At 51.3% G+C, this 20,480-nt stretch overlaps 2 protein-coding genes across 12 annotated transcripts in view; one reads left to right on the plus strand and one right to left on the minus strand.

The window, feature by feature from the left end:
* DTNBP1 (dystrobrevin binding protein 1) overlaps positions 1–17,359 on the plus strand; it is a 131,079-nt gene extending 113,720 nt beyond the window's left edge. Inside the window, exons 8-10 of one of the 3 annotated variants that reach the window (XM_058732931.1) lie at positions 7,056–7,241; positions 15,707–15,850; positions 17,036–17,359. In XM_058732931.1, the coding sequence (XP_058588914.1) occupies positions 7,056–7,241; positions 15,707–15,850; positions 17,036–17,235 (530 nt within the window). In that variant the 3' untranslated portion in view covers positions 17,236–17,359. The remainder of the gene's footprint in view (positions 1–7,055; positions 7,242–15,706; positions 15,851–17,035) is intronic. The other 2 variants (XM_058732932.1, XM_058732933.1) reach the window with 2 other exon arrangements.
* Positions 17,360–17,816: 457 nt separating this feature from the next.
* JARID2 (jumonji and AT-rich interaction domain containing 2) overlaps positions 17,817–20,480 on the minus strand; it is a 275,578-nt gene continuing 272,914 nt past the window's right edge. For all 9 annotated transcript variants that reach the window (XM_058732936.1, XM_058732937.1, XM_058732934.1 and 6 more), the window contains one exon: positions 17,817–19,827. In XM_058732936.1, coding sequence (XP_058588919.1) covers positions 19,645–19,827 — 183 coding nt within the window. In that variant the 3' untranslated portion in view covers positions 17,817–19,644. The remainder of the gene's footprint in view (positions 19,828–20,480) is intronic.

The following is a 20,480-nucleotide window of genomic DNA, read 5'->3' on the forward strand; positions in this document are numbered from 1 at the left end:
TACCAGGATAACCTGAGGGGGCCTTGCAGGGTCGGTACAGCTGAGGATCCTGTGTGTTACACAAGACTGTACACGGATAAGGCTGCATAGAGCTCCCCATACACACACGCTCACACACTCGAGTGAGTGACTAATGAACTCTGAATAAAGCTCTGGGGGTTGTACCAATGTCATTTACTTGGTTTTGATGCTACACTGTTAACTGTTTAAGGTATTAGCCTTGGGGGAGCCGTGGCACAGGTGCACGGGCTGCTGCCCTGTGCCCTGTACCTTTCTCAACGCTGTCCTGTGAACCTATGATTATTGCAATTTTTAAAAAAAGTTTTATTTATTTAAGTAATCTCTACACCCAATGTGGGGCTTGAACTCACGACCCCGAGATCAAGAGTCCCATGCTTTTCTGACTGAGCCAGCCGGGCATCCCTATGGCTATTTCAAAGTAAAAAGTTCAACAACAACTATTTTAGTGGTTCCAAAAAAAAAAAAAAAAAAGGATTGGCTGTTGCAATTTCATATAGTTTAACCTAAGAGGACAAAAGATCTGATCAGAGTGCACAAATTGCTAGCTGAGGTCACCTGTTCATGGTGCCTTAAGGGGGAATTTTCACATTATTTGTAATTTTTTTATTACTAAAATTTTTCCACAGTGTACATGCATTGTTCACACATCCAAAAAGATCAGTTGAATAAATGCAAATAATTAGAAGCATCAAAAAAATTCGTCCCAGTGGGTAAATTCCATCACACGGATGGAATTTCACGGGGTCTTTTAGTGGTCATGTGGCTTGACTGTCTGCAGTTTTTATCAAAACTGATCCGGAAAGGCATTTGTGTACCTGTTCGTGTTTAGAAATATACAGAGATTTCACAAGGTCTGACTGGACCCTGTCACATGTGCTTTACTATCCCAGAATTCTTTCTCTAGCAGTATAAAAACATCCGCATTGTAAATATCTTGCAGATTTTAAATCTGTTCTTATTCTTGGGTAGTTACCTTGAATGAAAAACGTTCTCGCTATTTTAATGTTAGAGGCTGCCAGAGTTTTTCTTAACTCTCCTACGTACGAAATTTCACTGTTTCTCTTTTGACATTTTCGGATTCAAGAGGTTGCTACCACCAACTCTACTGGGAAGGTTTAGCCCGGTTTTCCTGATGTCTGCTTTTCTCTCAGCACTTTCGGGGGGCCTTTCTCAGCCATTCACACCTCACTTTAGGGCTCCCCGACTCCGTGAGAGGCACAGCCGTGCACTGGTTTGAAATTGTTCCTGAAATGAGCTTGATGGGCTTTTAAAAATATATGTTTAAATATATTTAATATAAATACAAACATATTTAAAAATATATGTTTCCTGTATCCTGTTGCCACTCTTACGTCCCGTTAACACGTGTGATGGAGAATTGATTACACCATCCTCACTGGTAATGGGACTTGTTTTGAGGAATTCTCCATTTGGAGGTGGTCGTGGCAGCCAGCCTGGAGGCTGGGGCCACAGGAAATGGGCACGGCTGTGGGGGGCGCAGACCAGGCTGGTCATGGAGAGAAAAGGTTATTCTTGCCTTCTGGCAGGAAAGCTAGTGCTGCTTTTTTGTGGGTTTTTTTTTTTTTTTCTTTTTAACCTTAAGGTTCTGTGTTGAAGCTCCTTAAATCTTTGTATTTGCTTGCTTTTCCCAGTACAATAAATGACATCTTAAATACGAACGAGGAGGCATTTTTCCTTGTAGAAGATGTTCTATAATGTACGTTTTTCTGTAGTCATTCAAAATGCGGATGCTGTTAAACCTCGGGTGCTGAAGGACCCCTTCAGATGGCCTTCCCGCGTTGTACCAGCCCCAGATGTGGTGGTTTCTTGGTGAGAGCCGGCCCGAGCGCAGGTTGAACCGCACCACGAGGACCCCCCCACTCAGTGGGCCCAGGGCTGGGGGTGCAGCTTCCGCGCTGCTGAGCAGCGTGGCTATTTTTGTTTGTTTGTTTGTTTGTTTTAGCTTTTTATTTCTTTATTTGGCGAGAGAGCAAGCAGGGGAGGGGCAGAGAAAGAGGGAGAGAGACTCCCAAGCAGGCTCCACACTGTCAGCACAGAGCCCGACGTGGGGCTTGAACTCACAAGCCGTGAGATCGTGACCTGAGCCTACACCGACCCAGTCACCCCCAGCATTGCTGTTTTTAACTAAATCCGCCATGTGCTTTTTCACCGTGGCCATGAGCGTGGCTATTGTGACTGTGCTGCTGCTCAGTGATTCTTGTGTGGCCCTCGGCCCTGAGATACCACAGTGGCTCTGAAGCCAAGCCCAAGCCCATGCCCATAGGGCAGTCGGAGCTATTTCAGAGAACTACTGCGTAACATGTTTTAAAACTGAAAACAGTGATTTTCTTTTTCCCCAAATCTACCCCCCGCTTTTGTGAGGGTTAAGATGTGATGAGATTGCATTCCACGATAGAAAACCCAAGATGAAAAACTCTGGGGCTTCTAATTCAGACAGGAGAGAATGGAACTTCTGAGGCAGAAGTCTCGAGAAGAACGACGTTTTCAAGCTGCACACAACTGTGTGGAAAATCTCAATTCTGTTGGAACAAGGTATTCTTTAATGAAAACCCCTTTGATGATTTCTACACTGATCTCTGTTTCTGAGCTGCTTATTCTGGAATTACTTTTTTAAAAGATTAATTGGACTTGGTTTGAAGTGTTTGAAGCATACTTGGTCTGTTTTAGGCTGACCGTCTCCCATGCACTTGGCAGTCAGGAGGCATTTGAGCCGAGAGGCTGACAGCTGAAGTGAACAAATGAAGAGGCTCCTCTTGGGTCCCCTCTTCCCCTCTCAGGAGTGCACTGAATTCCTTGCAGATTTGTGAAAGGCACTGAGAGGTGACTAATTCTGGAGTGTCTGAGTGAGGCTGAGAGAGCTGGGGTAATTCTCAGTGTCGCACTCGTCCGAGTTTGTGTAGTGTTTCGTGTTTCCTTCTCCTCATGTCCATTGTTTTCAAGAGTCCATTGTTTAAAAAAATTTTTTTTCATGTTTATTTTTGAGAGAGAGAGAGAGAGCACGAGCAGGGGAGGGGCAGGGAGAGAGGGAGACACAGAATCCAAAGTAGGCTCTGGGCTCCGAGCTATCAGCACAGAGCCCGACGCCACGGGGCTCGAACTCACGGGGCGAGAGATCACGACCTAAGCCAAAGTTGGACACTTAACTGAGTCACCCTGGTGCCCCCAAGAGTCCACTGTTTTAAATAATTGCTGGTAGGAACCGTCAGCTCTTGGTCAGTGCTGGTGCTTGGTGATTCACAGCTGCTACCTTATTTAATCCTGCCAGCAGCCTTACGGAATAGGTCTTTGTACCTTCCTTGTACACAGGAGGAAGTTGATGCTCAGAGAGGTTAAGTCCCAGCTAGTGCTGGATATCCTGGTGCAGGTTTGTTTGGAAGCAGAGCCTGAGAGGATTTTGCTGCAGGTAGTTTGTACAGGAGGTGATCCTGGAGAGGAGGAGTGAGGAAGCAGAGAGGAAACACAGGAGGAACGGCCAAGACAGGGATGTGTTATTAAAGTTGATGCTATAGCCCCGGGGCTCTGCTTCCATCAGGATCTCTGAGAAGCGTTCAGAAGGCCTCCTAGAAATGCCCATCCGAAGGAAGGGACACCAGAACACTGATATACTGACATCTGTCACCTGTTGGCCGAGAGCTGTCTTAATTCCCCAGAACTTCTGGGCTATGGGGCTTGACGTTCCCCGAGACTCGGAGAATACTCTGAGCAGAAAAACAGAGACAGGTACAGGTAAGGGACCTTGTGGGCCTCCGAAGGGGCTCACGCAGGGCTGCCTTCCTTCCAGAGCCACGCCTGAGGTGAGAAGTAGGCTAAAAGGGATGTGATGTGAGAGGTGCCAGAGCGGCTGCGAAAAGGGCTGGGACCTGTGCCCCGACGGCTTCCAAAACCTGTGCTCTTTCCAGATCATCTCCCTGTAGACAAACCTAGGAGATGGGGGAAGTTAGGGCAACACAGAAATACAGAGAATGCACAGTGATTATAATAGTGGGAACAGAATGAACATCGTCGGTACAGCACCTGTCATCGTGGAGTCGGGAAGATTCACTTTCTGTTGGTGGTGGCCGGTTAACGTGCGTGTGTCTTCCTTGCGTGTATGTAGGTTAGAATACAAGATGAATGCCCAGAATATTCTAAGTACTGGAGACTGCAACTGACTTGGGATTAAAAATATCCTCCATCATCGAGTTTTTAAGGTCGGTCACGCATACGAGATTATGTTGTTCTCAGCACGTGTGAAATGTGGTGGTGGGTATTGGTGGGGGACGGGTAGGGGAATGCCTACGCTGGGCCTCATAGACCACCGTTCACTCTGAGTTCTGTGCATTTCTTGTTGTTAAAAATCACTTGGTAACACCCCAAGGATGTTTTAGTGCTGCGTAATTGACATACAACATTGTGTAAGTTTAAGGGGTACATGTTGATTTGGTGCAAGTGTGATTACCACTGTAGAATTAGCGGACACCCCCATCACCTCACGAAGTTACCATTTCTTTCTTGTGAGAACATTTAGGATCTGGTTTCTTAGCAGCTTTGAAGAACGTAATCTAGTACTGTGGACTCTAACCACCATGTTTTACGTTAGGTCTCTTCCAACTCCAAGTTTGTACCCTTTGACCCCCATTCCCCCTCTCCCTGTCCCCCGACCCCCAGCTCCGATAACCATTCTACTCTCTGTTCTAGGAGTTTGGCTTTTTCAGATTCCACACCTAAGTGGTAGGACAGTATTTGTCTTTCTCTGTCTGGCGTGTCTCCCTTAGCTTAACGCTGTCAAGGCCCGTCCCTGTTGTCACAAACGGCAGGATTTCCTTCTTCCTTAGGAGTGAGCAGTATCCCATTGTATGTGTCTGTACACACGCACACCCCACACCCACGCGTTTGTTGGCACTGAGGTGTTAGCTATGGTGACTAATGCCGTGTGCAGATACCTTTTCGACACGCGGTTGCGTTTTGTCTGGATATAGACCCGAGAAGTGAGAGCCCTCAGGAGCCTCCACGCCGTCGTCCACGGTTGGCTGCACCAGCCTGCGTTCCCACCAGCGGTGCACGAGGGTTCCCCTTTCTCCACGTCCTCGCCGACACCTGTCGTCTCGTGTCTTCTCAGTGGGGACCGTTCCGACAGGTGTGAGGTGATGTCTCGTTGTGGCTTCGATTTGCATTTTCCTGGTGATGAGTGATGACGCACCCGTTGGTCATTTGTCTGTCGTCTTTGGAAAAACGTTTGCTCAGGTTCTCCGTCCGTGTTTTAATCAGATCTTTTTTTATTGAGTTAATGAGTTCTGACGCCCCAAAGATGTGACACTCCCCAGAGGTAAACGGTGGGGAATAACGTCTGCAGTGAAATTATCTTCGGCGTTTCAGGCCCCCCGTTTCTTGCACGACAGTAAGGTAGCTGGAACATTGCGTTCTGCCTCGCTCAGCCTAGCATAGTGTCTGCACGAGGTAGGCCCTGCGAGACGTTTGTTTAGGGGAACGAACTCAAGGAGTCATCGTTTGATTCTTGGGCCAGTCGCACTTGGGCAGGGGCTGGAGCCAAGGCGGCTTGTCTGGAGGGTCTCCGTACTGCTGCGCATGAGGCCAGTGCACACTTAGTGTGTAAAACGGCGCAAAGGTAGGAGCTTACCCGCCGCCTGTAGGGCAGAAGTCAAGGCCGGTGCCTCGCGGGCCGACGTCAGGGTGTCGACCAGGCCACGTTCCTTTCTGGGACTCGGGAGAAGAGCCCCCGTCCGAGTTCATTCAGGTTGTTGGCGGGGTTCCAGCTCCCCGCAGCTGTAGTTGAGGCCCCTGCTTTCAGCCGGGAGCTGCTCTCCGTGTCTGGCCGCCACCTGCGTTCCTCGCCGTGTGGGCCCCGCATCCTCAGAGCCAGCACCGGAGAATGTTCCTTGTGTCACGTCCCTCTCTCACGCTTCACGTCTCTCTCTCCAGGGAAAGTGCACGCAGGCGCCTTTAAGAGCCCGATCAGGTCAGGCTTGCCCGGGTGACCCCTCTCTCTTAAAGTCAGCTCTGCCCCGGGGCATAGCCTGCTCGTGGCAGGAGAGCCAGTCCTGCTGATAGTCAGGGAGGGCGTCGTGCAGGGTGTGTGCACCAGGAGCAGGGCATCTCGGAGGCCGCCTGAGAACTCTGCCCCCCATGGGACGTACAGAGGACTCTGGAGTTCAGAGCAAATGTGAAAATAACCCTGGGTCCGTGAACGAGGTGAATAATGGTAAATGCCTGACCCAGATTTCATTCTTGCGTTCCCCATGCGCGCATTGAGGAAGGTTAGGGCGCTAGGAAGTGGTCACAGGATGGCAAATTGGGGGCTCTTCCTGGCATGACGAGGCTCAGGCTGATGGCCTGGTATTGCTGACTCAGCCCGAACTTGAAGGGTCGCTGCTCACACTAATCAGAAAGTTCTTTCACCGTTATTTCACTGAAGGCGCACATCAGGATTGGGTTAGTATCTCTATCCCAGATTCAGCCGGGTGATGTGAGGCTCAGGAAGGCTGACTGAGTCAGCCAGGTTGCCCGTTAGTGAACAGCAGAGCAGGGACCTCGCTTTTCTGATCCAGCACGACGGCTGCATCCTTGCCCTTCCACTTACTGAACGCCTGCCGTGCCCGGCTCCCAGCCGGGTGATGAGGCGTCGCTGTCCGCCAGGAAGTCCGAGTCTTGGCCCCCTGTACTGCGTGTAATGTACGAGTCAGCATCACCAGTCTGGTCGCAGGGGGTGCCCCAGGGCGGGATCGCGGGGTCCGCTGGGGTCAGGTGAAGTGTTAGCCAAGAGGCTGGTCTTGGCTGATGAACCACTGATCGGCAAACAGTGGACACGTGGTGGGAGGTCATGGCACAGGGAGAGGCATGGGGGGCCGGGGGGCTGGCCCGCCAGGTCAGGGGAAGAAGTGCCGTGGAGGGTGGGGGCACCCTCCATGGCAGTCGGGGCACCAGCCGGGGTTTGACAAGCAGACGCGACCCTCTCAGCTTGGAGGGTGGAGGTGAGTGCGTACTTACTCCCATTTCCTGTCTCCGTCCCTCTTCAGGCCCTGACCCCGAGTGTTCTGTTTCCGTAGCTGAACTCGATGCAGAGCACACCCAGAAGGTCCTGGAAATGGAGCACACCCAGCAGACGAAGCTGAAGGAGCGGCAGAAGTTTTTTGAGGAGGCGTTCCAGCAGGACATGGAACAGTACCTGTCCACGGGCTACCTGCAGATAGCGGAGAGGCGAGGCAAGTTGGGCAGAGGGCCGCTGGCGGCGGGGACCCTCCCCGGGAGCCCGGAGACCGTGTCTCGCCGCGCCCCCCAGGTGGGGTGTGGGGCACAGTCCCCGGAAGTCTGGTCTGGCGTTAGTCCCCAAAACCCAAAGTGGCTCTGCCATGCGGTATTCGTCTCGTCCTTGTCTCTACCTCTTCCTGCAGGTCGAGGCTTCAGCTGGAGATACTTAGAAAACATGGAGCAGGCTTTGTTGTTTTTTTTTTTAAAGGTAAAAACCAAAGAAACATCACCCATAATTCTACAGCACAGTAAAATCTCCGTCACTATTTTAGGGTGGTTCTTTCGTGTGTGTGTGTGTGTGTGTGTGTGTGTGTGTGTGTGTGTGTGTGTGTGAGAGTGACTCTACATAATTGGTATCAAACCATTCACACATCTGGCTTTGTGTCTATCTAAATACTGTACAGGGATCTTTCCCCCTGTGTTATTAACAGTTCTTTAAAAGGGTGTATTTTCAAAGCTGCGTCTGCGTCGTCAGGATGTATGCAGTTAACGTTTAACCAGACCCCTTGTTGAACAGATTCTTTATCTTTATACACGGTTCTGAGATGAACATCCAGATTCATAAATGTTCGTGTCTCCGAGAGTTCCCAAGAACAAAGAGCAGGGGCGAAGCCCGGTACGGGGTCCCTCATCCAGCCTCTAGAAGGAGCACGAGCAGCTTGGTTGCACGGCACGCGGGCAGCCGTCCAGGGCCCCTCTGCTCACCTGCCCCTCCGCACCCCTGAGCCCCTCCGCTCCCCAGCCCTGTGTCCTCCATTCTCTCCCCTGGCCAGCCTGGCCCCGGTCTTTGTTCCGATACCTTGCCCCTCACCACACCCCCCAGCTCCTCTCTGTTCCCCTCACTCTGTTCCTTCCCTGTCTTTGAATCCGGTGTCCGCCCCCAGGAGAGAGGTTAAGGAAATAAAAACCGAGGAAGGAGAATAATGGAGGCAGAACACATCAAAAGTAGCATGGCAACACGCCTGGGAGAGCACCACAGGATGCACCGTGTGGATAAGGCTTCTTTCCTCAGGGCGGGTCAGATTTGAAGGAGGACATCCGGTCTCCACGGAGCCGGCTGTGTCCCTTTTTGTATGCCCTCCTCTACAGTCTGTCTGCGTCTAGAAAAGCCGGACAGATCGCCTCAGAATGTGCGTGCTGTTCGTGGCCTGCAGGGTTTGGTGCCGCTTATGGAGGGAGTAGCCCGTTCGCTGCAGGGATTCGCGTCTCGTCACGGGCAGGGGTGAGGTCACTGTACCCTGCACGGCCGTGAGACCCTCTCTGGTGTGGCGGGGGCCCCGCCCTCCCCACCCCATCTCCACCTGTTAGCCTCCCAGGGGCCCCACCCCCAGACACTGCGATGACACTGGGGGTCAGGACTTCTACGTACGAGTTTGGGGGACACAGACATCGAGGCCGTACCAGCCACGCACCTCCTGGGAAACATACTGGAGATCTAAGGACAAGGAGCCGCTGCACCCAGGAGGTGGGAGGAGGTTGGCCGGCGAAGGGAACAGTCAGAGACTCTCAGTGCTGAGGTTAACCCTGCATGTCCAGCTTGGTTCCCTGGATGTTTCCGGAGCACCTGCGAGCACTCGGCATGTCTTTAGGCCCAGAGGAAGAAAGGCCAAGTGGAAGTGCCTCTTAGGTAGGCCCGTGCTCGTGGGGAGACATGGGAGCACACACGGAGGTGAACCCGGTGCAGGGAGGTTCGAAGTGCCTCCTTGCGGTGACTGAGAGCCTGGCACACGGGGACCCTCCAGCTGGCGCGGTGGGGTGCCCGGCCAACTCTTGTTGGACAGACATCAATGAAGTATTAAGGAATTGAATTCTCACATTTGGGACACTTAAAAAATAACATTCTTCAAGTTTCCAAGAAGTCTTAGGCTCCTTTTTTTTTAAGGTAAAAAAAAAAAAAATGGGAGTCAGGCACATGTTGCCAATATGTGTGATTTTGAAAGCACTGAAGAAGAAAATTGGAGATTTGGGCTTTTTAGCTTTCTACTTCAGCCATAGCTGGAAAAACATTCAGATAACAAATAGGCATCTCTCGGTGAGGCTGCTCAGAGCCATCCCTTAGACTTCCGGCCTGGCAAGTCCCACGTCCCCTTACAGACTGTTCATCTCCAGGGATGAACGCGGGGATGTTTAATGTAGGAGAATCCGTCAAAGTAAAAAATCTCCATAGTGAATATGGTATTTTGGACTCATTCCGCTACATCAGAAATAGCAGTGAATTTTTTCTCACTTTCCAAAGCATCATTTTTTAATTAAGACAAAGGAATGGAAAGTTTTATCCAGCAAATTATCAGAGTAAAGGGTAAAGGGACACCCGTGACTCCTTGGATTGGGGTGAGGCTGGAGAACCCACGGAGCTGGGAGCATCAGGCACTTGAGGAGGTGAGGAGGCCACGCCAGCTTGCCAGGCAGCAGAGGGGACCTGGCACCCGCCACGCGCCCAGCAGTCCTAGTGCCATCAGGGCACGTGTAACCTGGTACGACCCTGACCCGGGTTCTGTCTTCCACCCGACATGACTCCTGTTTTCCTTGTTGCTGGGTGCTGGGGTATCTTGACAGATCACCTGGGAGACACGCCGTTCCGTACGTGTGTGCGCCCACAGTTAGATCTCAGGCTCCCGTGGGTCCCTGCTGAACTGGCAGTTCGGCAAAGTCGAATCTTCTGGAGCCGGGGGCTGCGCCCTGTGCCGCGAGACACTCTTACTCAGGCCTCGGAAGTCCCCCAGTGGACCCAGTGCCCAGGACAGAGGGGGAGGTGAGGTCTGGGCTAGTGGCAAAATTAACAAAGTTAGAAGAGCTGGAATTAGTAGATAAAACTGAACTAAACTAAAATTCATATAGCGTCCCCCAAGAGACAATCTAGAATGCAGTAGTATCTCAAAACACAGTTGCCAGCTTATGGTTTTAACTTTGCGTGATTGTCTCTCCGTGAGTGTTTTATTTAGAACTTTGAAATTTGGGGTGGCTCGGTCGGTTTAGTGTCCACCTCCTGATTTCGGCTCAGATCGTGATCCTAAGGTGTGGGATCGAGCCCCGTGTTGGGCTCCATGGTGAGCATTGAGCCTGCTTGAGATTCTCTCTCTCCTCCCCTCTAAAAAATAAACAAAACCAAACCTCACTGTTGAGGACATTCTCTTATGTCTTCGTACATGTGATGAGAGTTTCTTTGGGGCAGTGGGCCTCAAACTTGAGCAAGCCTCAGTCACCAGGGGGGCTGTTCACATGGAGACTGGTCCCACCCCAGGGTTTCCGATCTAGTAGGTTTGTGGTGGGGTCTGAGTGTTCACATTTCTAACAAGCTCCCCGGTAAAGGAACTCTTGAGGCAGTTGGACACTTTGAGAACCGCTTCTTGAGGGTGTATCACCGGGACAGTAATTAACGGAGTCGTTTGACGTGCTTATCTGTAATTTCACTAGATTCTGTTGGATTACCTGCCCAAGTCCCCCGTTGGTTTACGGTGCCCTAGCAGTGTGTATATGTGCCATCACTCATCTTTGTCAACACTGGGTAGTGCCTGATATTTAAATTTTTGCCAATCTGTGAGTATGAAATGACCTCTTGTTTTTAATTTGCATATCCTTGATTGTCCGTTTTCCTCCTGGTTGTCTTGTCTTCCTTTATGGGGCCTTTTTAAAAAAAATTTTTTTAATGTTTTTATTTATTTTTGAGACAGAGCATGAGCGGGGGAGGGGCAGAGAGAGAGCAAGACACTGAATCCGAAGCGGGCTCCAGGCTCTGAGCTGTCAGCACAGAGCCCGATGTAGGGCTCAAACCCACGGACCGGGAGATCATGACCTGAGCCGAAGTCGGCCACTTAACCGACTGAGCCACCCAGGCGCCCCCCCCTTATGGGGTCTGATGCTCGTGGTATTGGCCTTTACGGATTGTCATCTGAGGCAGTCACCTTCACTCAGTCCGTGCCTTATGGATTCTAGAGAGGCCTTTGCTAAATGTGTGTTTATTTCAACGTGATCGGCTCTACCCATTTTATTGCTTATGGTTTGTCCTTTTGTGTCTTGTTCAGGAAATCCTTCCCTCCAAGTATAAGCACACAAGTAGAGCTTGGCTGTAACTCCAAGTTCTAAGAACATTCTACTGTGTTTTATTCTTAAAGTTTCAGTGTTTCCCATTTTATAGTTGGCTGTTCAGTCCACCACCAGTTCGTTTTTCTGTGTGTGGGGAGGTAAGGACCCAAATTCAGTAACTTTGCCTCCACCCCAGCACTCTTTCCCCACTGTTTCTGGGTGTCTCCACTGCTGTACCCAGTGAGTCTTTTCTGGGCTCTCTTCTCTGTCTCTTTCTTCTGTTTGTCTAGCCTGGAGCCCAAACTCTACTGTCTTCATTCTTCACTAAACAGTGGCTCTCAACTGGGGGCGGTTTCGTCCCCTCGGGACATTTGGTGGAGTCCCCAGAGTTTTGCCTGCTGTGCTTGGGGCAGGGCTGTGCTGTTTGCATCTAGCGGATAGATGCAGGGCTGCTGTTGGGCACCTGCCAGGATACAGGACAGCCTTACAACAAAGAATGCTCTGGTCCAGAGCGTGGACCACAGTGTGGACAAGGGTGAGAAACCTTGTCTTACAGCAAGTCTTGCCGTGTGGTGTGCTGGAGCGATTCTTACACACCCCGAAACACGTTTATGCATTCTTTCTTGAGAGTTGCCTTGGCTGTTCTTGGCTCTTTGTACTTCTGTATAAATGTTACAGTCAGATTTGCAAGTTCTATGAAAACCCGTCCAGGCCTTGATTGCGGTTGTGTCGCTTCTGTGCCGAGGGAGCACCAGCCTCTTAGTGGTGCTGGAAGTCCACACGTGCAGTAGGCAAGCCCTCCTCCCGGATTTCCCAAGCGCTGGGTAGAAGCAGCCTCAGACACTGCGGGGGCCGAGTAATTTCTCTGTGGGAAGAGTTGCCACCTGTTTTTCTCCACTAGGTACAAAGGTTTCCTATTTCTTGTCAATTTTAACAAGTTTTCCATGGAATCTGTCCGGTTGATCTGTAGTTGTCAAATGTGTCAGCATAACGTCCATAGTATCATTCTCAGCCTTTGTGGTATTTGGGTTGAAGTTTGCTTTTCCACCCCTCTCGGATCACTGATTTGTGCTGTTCATCCTTCATGATGAGTCTTACACAGAACAGTCATTTTTAAGTGTTTTCTTAAAGACCCAACTTTTAGCTCTGTTGCTGCTATCGTATATCTCATTAGTTTCTCTTCCTTAGTGCTGGGCATCTACGGTGGCGGTTTTGTTTTTTGGTTTTTTTCCTTGGTTTTGGTCTAATTTGACTGGGCTTGGTTTTCAGCATCCTTGTCTAAATAAGACATTCAAAGCTATGAACTTTTTACAAGGGTAACATTCACCACTTTTTAACAGAATTCTACAAGTTCTGACAAGTAAGTTTCTTCCTGGGTCTTTTAGATTTTCCATTACAATTTCTTATTTGACTTGTGACCTGTTTAGAAGTGTTTTTAAATAATGCGTGAAGTTGTTTCTAGTTACCTTTTGTTCCTGATTTCTCATAAACTTCATTGTGGTTGTTGGAGAATGGGTTATTTTTTTTTTTTTTTTAATTCAAGACTTAGAGTTTTCCTACATGTTTTCTGTGCATTTGAGGGTAAGATCCTAAACGATAGGGTTCTGTGTGTACCCGTTCCACCAAGATCATAAGTCGGGCCGTTTAAGCATTCCCTATTATTGAATTGTATAGTTTAATTATTATCAAAGAGGTGTATTAAACCATTCTTCGCAGGATTATGGATCGGTTAGATCTTCCTTGTCACTCTGCCATTCTTTAAACATCGCCACAAATTATATGTCACACAAATTTTGAATTGTCCTCCAGGCAAACTGAAACTTTATTAAATCACTAAGTACTACTCTTTATTTCAATATTTTTGTTTTCCCTTAAAGTCTGTTTTGTTTCCTATCAATATTGCTATGTCAGGGGCACCTGGCTGGCTCGGTTAAGTGTCCGACTCGATTTTGGCTGAGGTCACGGATCTCTCAAGTTGGTGAGATCAAGGCCTGTTTATCTGCCTGACAGTGTGGAACCTGCTTAGGATTCTCTCTCTCCCTCCCCCTGCTTGCCCTCTTTCTCTCTCAAATAAACTTTAAAAAAATATTGCTAGGTCAGCTTTCTTCTTCGAGTTAATTATTTAACTACTTAAGCTTTTGTTTGTTTCTTTTAACTTAATGTCCTTATATTTTGGGAGTGTCTCCAATAAACTAGACATAGCGAGATTTTTATCACTTTCATTCAGTCTTCTAATCTGTTAACTGGAAAATCCGACTCATCTACATTTACTGTGATTACTGACACACGGCTTCATTACTACCTTTCTTGGTACTGTTCCCATGCCTTTTTAATCCGGTTTTGCGTTCTCTTCGGTTTTAAATCCTACTCCTGCCCTTTTCCAAAGGATGGGACAGACGGAAATGAAAGGGAGCTTGTGTCCCTTTCAAAACTGCAGTCAGACCAAGGCCAACCGCCAGAAAGGCCCTGCTGACAGACCGTGGCCAGAACAGAAAACCTGCCGGTTGCCTGACTTCTGGTGGCCCGGCAGCCGCACACGAGCACCCACGGGGCCCACGACTGACCAGTGGCAGTGTCCCCTGACCAGTCAGCCTGGAGAAGCTTCGGGACGCCGCCCCGCTGGTACCCCTCGCGGTATCGAGCGTGAAGCAGCGCAGTGACTCCGCGTGGCAGTGGCCCCGGGCCTGCACCCCACCCGAGTCCACACCACGTGGCTTTCATGCCTCTACTTCGAGGAGTCACCTCAGCTACAGTAAGCTTCCCCCTGCGAAGGACAGAAACTACATGCTTTCTTATTTTAGCGCTGGCCTTGAACAAGGTGGTGCCTAAGACTGTCAGCTCCTCCCCTTCTGCTGCCGGAATGGGGTCTTACACCGTGATGGCTCTCGGCCCCTCCCCCCACCCCGAGCTCCCGAGTCACCCACCTCCTGCATCCTGGGCCCGACCTCCTGGACTCTGTGCCTGTGGCGAGAGTAGGTTCGTGGTGACGAGCTGTCTGCGCTCATAGCTGATGCTCTGTCTTAAATGCCACTTAATGTTACATAATTTTAGAAATGGCATTTATCTCACCTCTTTGAACTTATTATTCCATTGTCTTCTTATATTGTTGTCGAGAAGCCGTCAATCTAATTACTTCCTTCTCTTCCCTCTCGTGCCCTCTCTCTGATGTTCCCCAGCTTCACTGCAGGTGATGTAGGAGAGGATTTCTTTCATCTGTCTTCCTTGGAATAGATTTTTGCTTCCTAAATCTGGGACGTCACATCTTCCAGCAAGTCTGGGAGAAAATTAGCCTCTTTGTCCTTGTCCCCCACCATCTCTTCTTGTCTCAGAACTGGGACAGTGCTGCGGGTTTGCATTTTCCGTCTGTTTCTGCACCCTACGGTCTTATTCAGTCTTCCTAACTTGTTTGGCCCTAGTCCCTAACCGTCGGTTTTAGTACCGGCCCACGGTTTTACATTTCAGTGATTAAAATGTTCCTATCTGAAAGTCGTTTGGCTGGTTTTTGATTCCATTTTTAAGGTCATTAAAATGCGTAAAGTCATTTGAATTCTCAGTAAAGGGTGTTACACGGAGCTCCTTTCTGCTGACCTTCGCCGGGAGTGATGGACGGGTTCCCACCGTGTGCTGTAGACTCTGGACTGGGCCGAGTTTATGTTTTTATATCACTGTGAGACCCAGGGTGAAGGGGGCCTCCACATCCAGAAATAATTTGTTTCTGCCAGGGACGGTCATGCCTGGGGTGACCAAGTCGATTGGCTCGTTGTTTTCTGGACCACAGAGGTAGCTGGAATATGGGCTCCAGACCCAGGGGCTGCCCTCCCCCAGGGCCCCGGCTGGTGGACCCCTCCTGGTATTGATGTCCTTTTGCTCCCGGGCCAGTTTTACTTTTCTCTTTCACCACAGAGAGCTCGTGCTCCCCGCTCACCAGCCTGCAGCTGCCCAAAGCTTGTCTGCTTTTCAGATCAAAGACTAGAGAGATGTCATAAGGGCAGTGACAGCTTCCCCAGGAAGCTCGATAAAGTCTGGGGGCCTCTGCAGGCAGAAGGCAAAGCTGTGTCGGCAGGGAGGTAATGAACCTCCTGCTGCGGGGATGTGGCTCTCGGGACCCTGCTCCCCGCAGCTGCAGGCTGCTTCGTGCAGAAACGGGTCGTGTTCTGCACCTGCAGGCCGAGGGCTGGGGGTGAACGAACAGCCGGAAGGGGCCGACGTAATAGCAGCCAAGACCGGTCTAGGATGGAGTCACAGGGCCCGACTCGGGTGTGTCGTTTTCTGTCTTAGAAAGTCTGGAGTAGCAGGAGAGATTTCATACCTGGAGGACATACGTAGTTAACTGATGCACTTGAAGGGTTACTGAGGACAAAAAGGATCATTCCTTCTCGTGCCTGTCTCTTCCCAGAGCCCATGGGCAGCATGTCGTCCATGGAGGTGAACATCGACATGCTGGAGCAGATGGACCTCATGGACGTGTCTGACCAGGAGGCCCTGGACGTCTTTTTGAACTCCGGCAGCGAAGACACCGCTGTGCCGTCTCCGGCCGCAGGTGGGGGCGACAGCCTGGCACGATGTCTGTCACACGTCCGCCATCTCCCTCCAGAGGGAGGATCCTGGACGCCTGGGGCCAGTCTCTAAGTTCTGCCTCTTGTCCCGCCACTTGTGGGCTCACGGCGGTGGGGAGGGAGGCTCTGGTTGATCCGTGGTGAAGCTCTCCCAGCTTGTGAGTGCTCGGCCCAGATTCGTCCAGGGACCGCGCAGTCGGACCCAGGTCGTACTTCTTCCTCGGGCTCAAAAGTCCTCTGGGAGTCAGGCTGTAAGGCCTGGAGCTTGGGGCTCACCCTCAGCAACCTCCCCCCCCCCCCCATGCTGCCCTTCCCCCCCCCCCCCCCCCTCCACAGGTGGTCGCTTGACCTTTTGCTCAGCTTGGGCTGATAGTTTAAGAGTTAAGTCGCCACCCTTCGGGCACTTGATCTCCATTTACTGCCTTCCCCAAATTGCGATTCATGGAAGTCCAGTAGAAATTTTCCAAGGCCCCCTCTACCTGGCCCAATTTAAGTCCGGGACAAGCCCTGCAAGGTGGGGGCAGGGCTGTCTCATATGCACATCCTTGCTAAGAAAGCACTTCTGTTCTTCCACAGGCGCAAAAAGGGAAAGGCTCAGACCAGGGTCCCGACGCTACTAGGCCCCCTTCCTCCGAAGCCCACCTCCAGTTTTCTTGTCCACTTGTGTTTCCTCTACCTTCTCCCCGAGTCAGCGCTCTCCCCCTCCCCGCCGTCGGGGGGGGGGGGGGGGGGGGGTGCCTGGGTCAGGGCAGTCCTGAGAGTGCCTGGCGCTTTCCCGGAGTCAGGGACAGACAGACTGGGGTTTAGGACCTTCTTCAGTTTCCCTGAACTTGGAGAACTGCTACAAGATCAGTGAGACCGGCGCCCAGAGAAAAACTCCCCGAATTACTCGCCAGGACATGTCCTGATGGCCGAGGTTCCTGGGCTGCTCCTCAAAGCAAGGCGGCCTGTGCCTCCGGCGGTTTCTCTCAGAAGCCACCCCGGACGGCCGGAGGGTCCACTCAGGGTCCCCGGCGCCACCTGCCCTCGAGGAGACAGGCAGCCGGGTTCTGCGGCCCCCGGAACCAACGCCGCGCGCCCCTTCTGTTCCGCGCGCGTGGGGGGGGCTGGGTGGGGGGGGAGGCGTCTCCAGCACAACTCCCGTGGCAGCTTCTCTGTTGTGTTTGCAGGGCCGGAAGCGGGCGGCGGGCCGATCGAAGTCACCCTCCAGGTTCCCAGGCCCTCCGCGTCGCGAGCCGAGCCGCCGTCCTCGCCGTCCGCGCAGGCCCCCGGCGATGGCGGAGAGTCCCCCGTCGTCCAGTCCGACGAGGAGGGAGTGGAGGTGGACACGGCCCTCGCCACCCTGCACACCGACGACAGCGACTCGTAGGTGTGCGCGCCCCGCCCTGGAGGCAGGTGCCGTCCCCGAGGCTCCTGGTCGTGACGCAGTTGCCGCCCCCGGCGCGTGAGGCCCTGACTGTACAAACCGCTGACAATAAAGCTTGCGGACTTCACCCCGACAGGGTACAAAGCCAGTTTGTGCGGAAGGGCTTCGAATTCCAATTTGTGCAGCAGGGACGGTGTCCACACGGGCCGCCCCCGCGATCCTGAGTCCGTCCTCCCGAGCGTGGCCGTAGCCGGCCCCCGAAACGGCCACCGCACACGGTCCGCTCCCCCGCTCCCTCCTTCCTCCTGCGGAGGAGCGGGTCGCACGCGGGGTCCCCTTCGCCACCACTGGTAGCCCGGCGCCTAGTGAGGGAGGGCGGCCCGGCCTGCTGTCGCGTCCCACGACGTGCCACTAGCCGGCGGGCGCAGGGAGTGAGAGCTAAGCCGCATCCGTGGGGCCTAAGCGACGGGGTTTCCGAGAACCACCTGCGGACAGAATGGGGGGCGGGGGGGAGGGCGGTAAACTCGCCGCCGCAGGGGGGAGTCGCAGCCCTCTGCCCGTTCACCGGAAAACAGAGACCAATCTCAAAAAAACTTCGTTTTTATTATTAAACCTTGTAGTACAAACCTGAAAAGTAAACAAAAAACTGGCAATAAACAACATGAAGTCTTCCCTCCCGCGGGAGGAGTGCAGAGCAGCGCTAATAAATTAAATGTCAAACTGTAAGCCATAGGCAGAAGTTTACTGTCAAAAAGAGGGAAAGTACACAGCAAGGCCATAAAAACCGGACAACCACATTGGAAAACACGTGACTCTGTTTATGTAATTGTTAAATATTCCAAAAACAGTTCAGTCTTCTGCAACAACAACCGACAAAGTGTATCACAGGACGCTCCCGACAGTCCCACTGGCAAGCTCAGTGCATATGAGTAGCTACGGGCTCGATGGATCCAATTACGAAACAAAGGACAGCTCGTGAAAACAGTTCCCTTTTTTATTCCACACGTACTGTACACACAACCGGAGAAGGGCAACAGCTACTCCATTATTATTTTGTTGTTGTTGTTCAGTGATGTAAGCAGCACTTATAAATGTTACAAGAAAAACCCTGTAAGCATCCAATCCACCCGATGAAGAAACGGAAACGTAAGGCTTTTCTTCATCTTGTCCTCGCACCCTCCCCACCCCCCCACCGAGAAAAAGGCTCAAGTATTTAAAACAATTTACAGGCGTATGTACAAAAGGGACGGGATTCTTTTTTTTTCTTTTTTCTTTTTTTTTTTTTTGTTACAACATGAAGAGAAAAAATAGACAAGATGAGCGCAAATGCATTTTCACATTCAGAAAGAACTGCAGACCTCCTAGTGGCTCTAAGTGTGACCGTCAACGAAACGAGTTTAGAAAGAAAGATTAATGCTGACTTGTGAAGGTGTAAACCAAGCAGTGACATGAAGACGGAATGTTAGAGAGATTGCACGTCTAGGACAAAGAAGCACTTTCGGCTTCGATCACTTTTTTTTCCTTTTTTGTTTTTTTTGTGGTTTTTTTTTTTTTTCTTAAGGATGCTATTGAAGGGTTTTTTGATAAAGTAGCCAACAGCACCAAAAAATAACAGAATGGATTTCCTAATGAAATCAGGCACAGGTTTCCCTCACGTGACCCCTCCAAGGCAGGCAGTCTGCTTTCTTCTCTCGCTCTCCTTTTTCCCTTAAACAGATGCATAGAGATGTGCTGGTAAAGAGAACCTCGTCGTCCGCTTCCGCATTTTGCCTCGGGTTAGGAAACAACGTCCGCCTTCAGCTGCCATAACCGCCCAAAGAAACAAAATGGGGGTTCTCCGGTTTTAAAAATTACAAACTCATTTTGCACATGACAGAAGAAAAGACAGCCAAAGTAAAGCCATTTCTTTTCAAGTTTTGTGTGTGTGTGTGTGTGTGTGTGTCTCCTATCCCTTTTCCTCTCTAGAAAAATCTGCTCACATGACTGGTTTTTTAAAATTTGTTCTCCAAACTTCACCCTCTTCGAAAATGGGTTAAAAAAGCCTTTTTTTCCCCCCAAGTTACCAAAAAAAAAACCAAAACCAAAACAAAAAACAAAAAAACCAAAACAAAACAAAAAACCAAAAAGGCTTTTTTCAGCCACAGGGGCGATACAAATTAATACAGCCCCCTCAAGGGTTTTTAAAACAGTGAATATACGGCAGTTTCCAAAATCTGACTGCAGTATCTAGGTATTCTAAGTACAAAAAAAAGTTCAACAGTTTAATGCTAAAACAAAATTAGTTCTCTAAAACCAGAAGAAAATCTTCTTTAGAGCTAGTGCAAAGACAGCTTGTATCCTACAGCAAGTACTCCAAACTAGAATATCATAATTACAAAAAAATATATATCGATCGACACGGTGTTGGCATCTTCACGACGAGCTCGAAGCACTTCGGGGGGAACCGGAGGAGGAAAGCCGGGGTGGCGGCACGTCCACGGTCGCCCTCTTGCGGGGCCCTCTTTTCGGTGTGGGTTTGCCGAGACGGTTCTCGATGCTGCCGTTCTTACCAGACACTTTGCCGCAGATCTGATTGACCAGACTGATGATCTGCTCCTGTTTCCGGGCGAGAGGAAGACAATTAACAGACCAGAAGCACGCGATCCCAGACCCCTCCCGGGGTGACGCTCACCACCACAGCACAGGACCGGGGGGGGGGGGGGGGGGGGCCGCGGAGCGCTGCCCCGCGGAGGCGGTTCACAGACACCGGGAGAAGCGATTCTGAGGTGGCGGCTCGGGAACCAGGCAGAACGATCCTTGAGAACCAGGCCCCTAAAGCGGGCCCTTTGCTTCTCACAGACACACCTGCCACTTCATGGCCCGGAGGGATGAGGGGCAGAGCACCTGCCCCAACGCGCGCCCTAGCCTCTGAGCCCCCGAGCCCCCGAGCCCCCGCCACGGCACCGCCCCACGGCTGGCAGGGTCACTGAAATCCCTGAAGTCCCACAACTGTACCCAGTACGTTGTTTTCTACACGCATCTCACGTGTAACGTGTCCCTCGCCCCGGAGCCTGGGCCACCCAAACAGCAAGAGCGGGTCACCGTCCCGCGGCCACACGACCCAGCCACCTGGCAGATGGGCTCCGTGCGCGGACAGGGTAACGGGGCTGCCTGCACACGAGGCTCACGGGGGCGTCCCGGAGGCTTCTTGCCCCGAAGAGGCCAAGTGCCTAGGGCGGTGTCATTCCAGCTGCCCGGCCACTCGAGCC

The sequence above is a fragment of the Neofelis nebulosa genome, chromosome 6, assembly GCF_028018385.1.
Source record: "Neofelis nebulosa isolate mNeoNeb1 chromosome 6, mNeoNeb1.pri, whole genome shotgun sequence".
Classification (NCBI taxonomy): domain Eukaryota; kingdom Metazoa; phylum Chordata; class Mammalia; order Carnivora; family Felidae; genus Neofelis; species Neofelis nebulosa.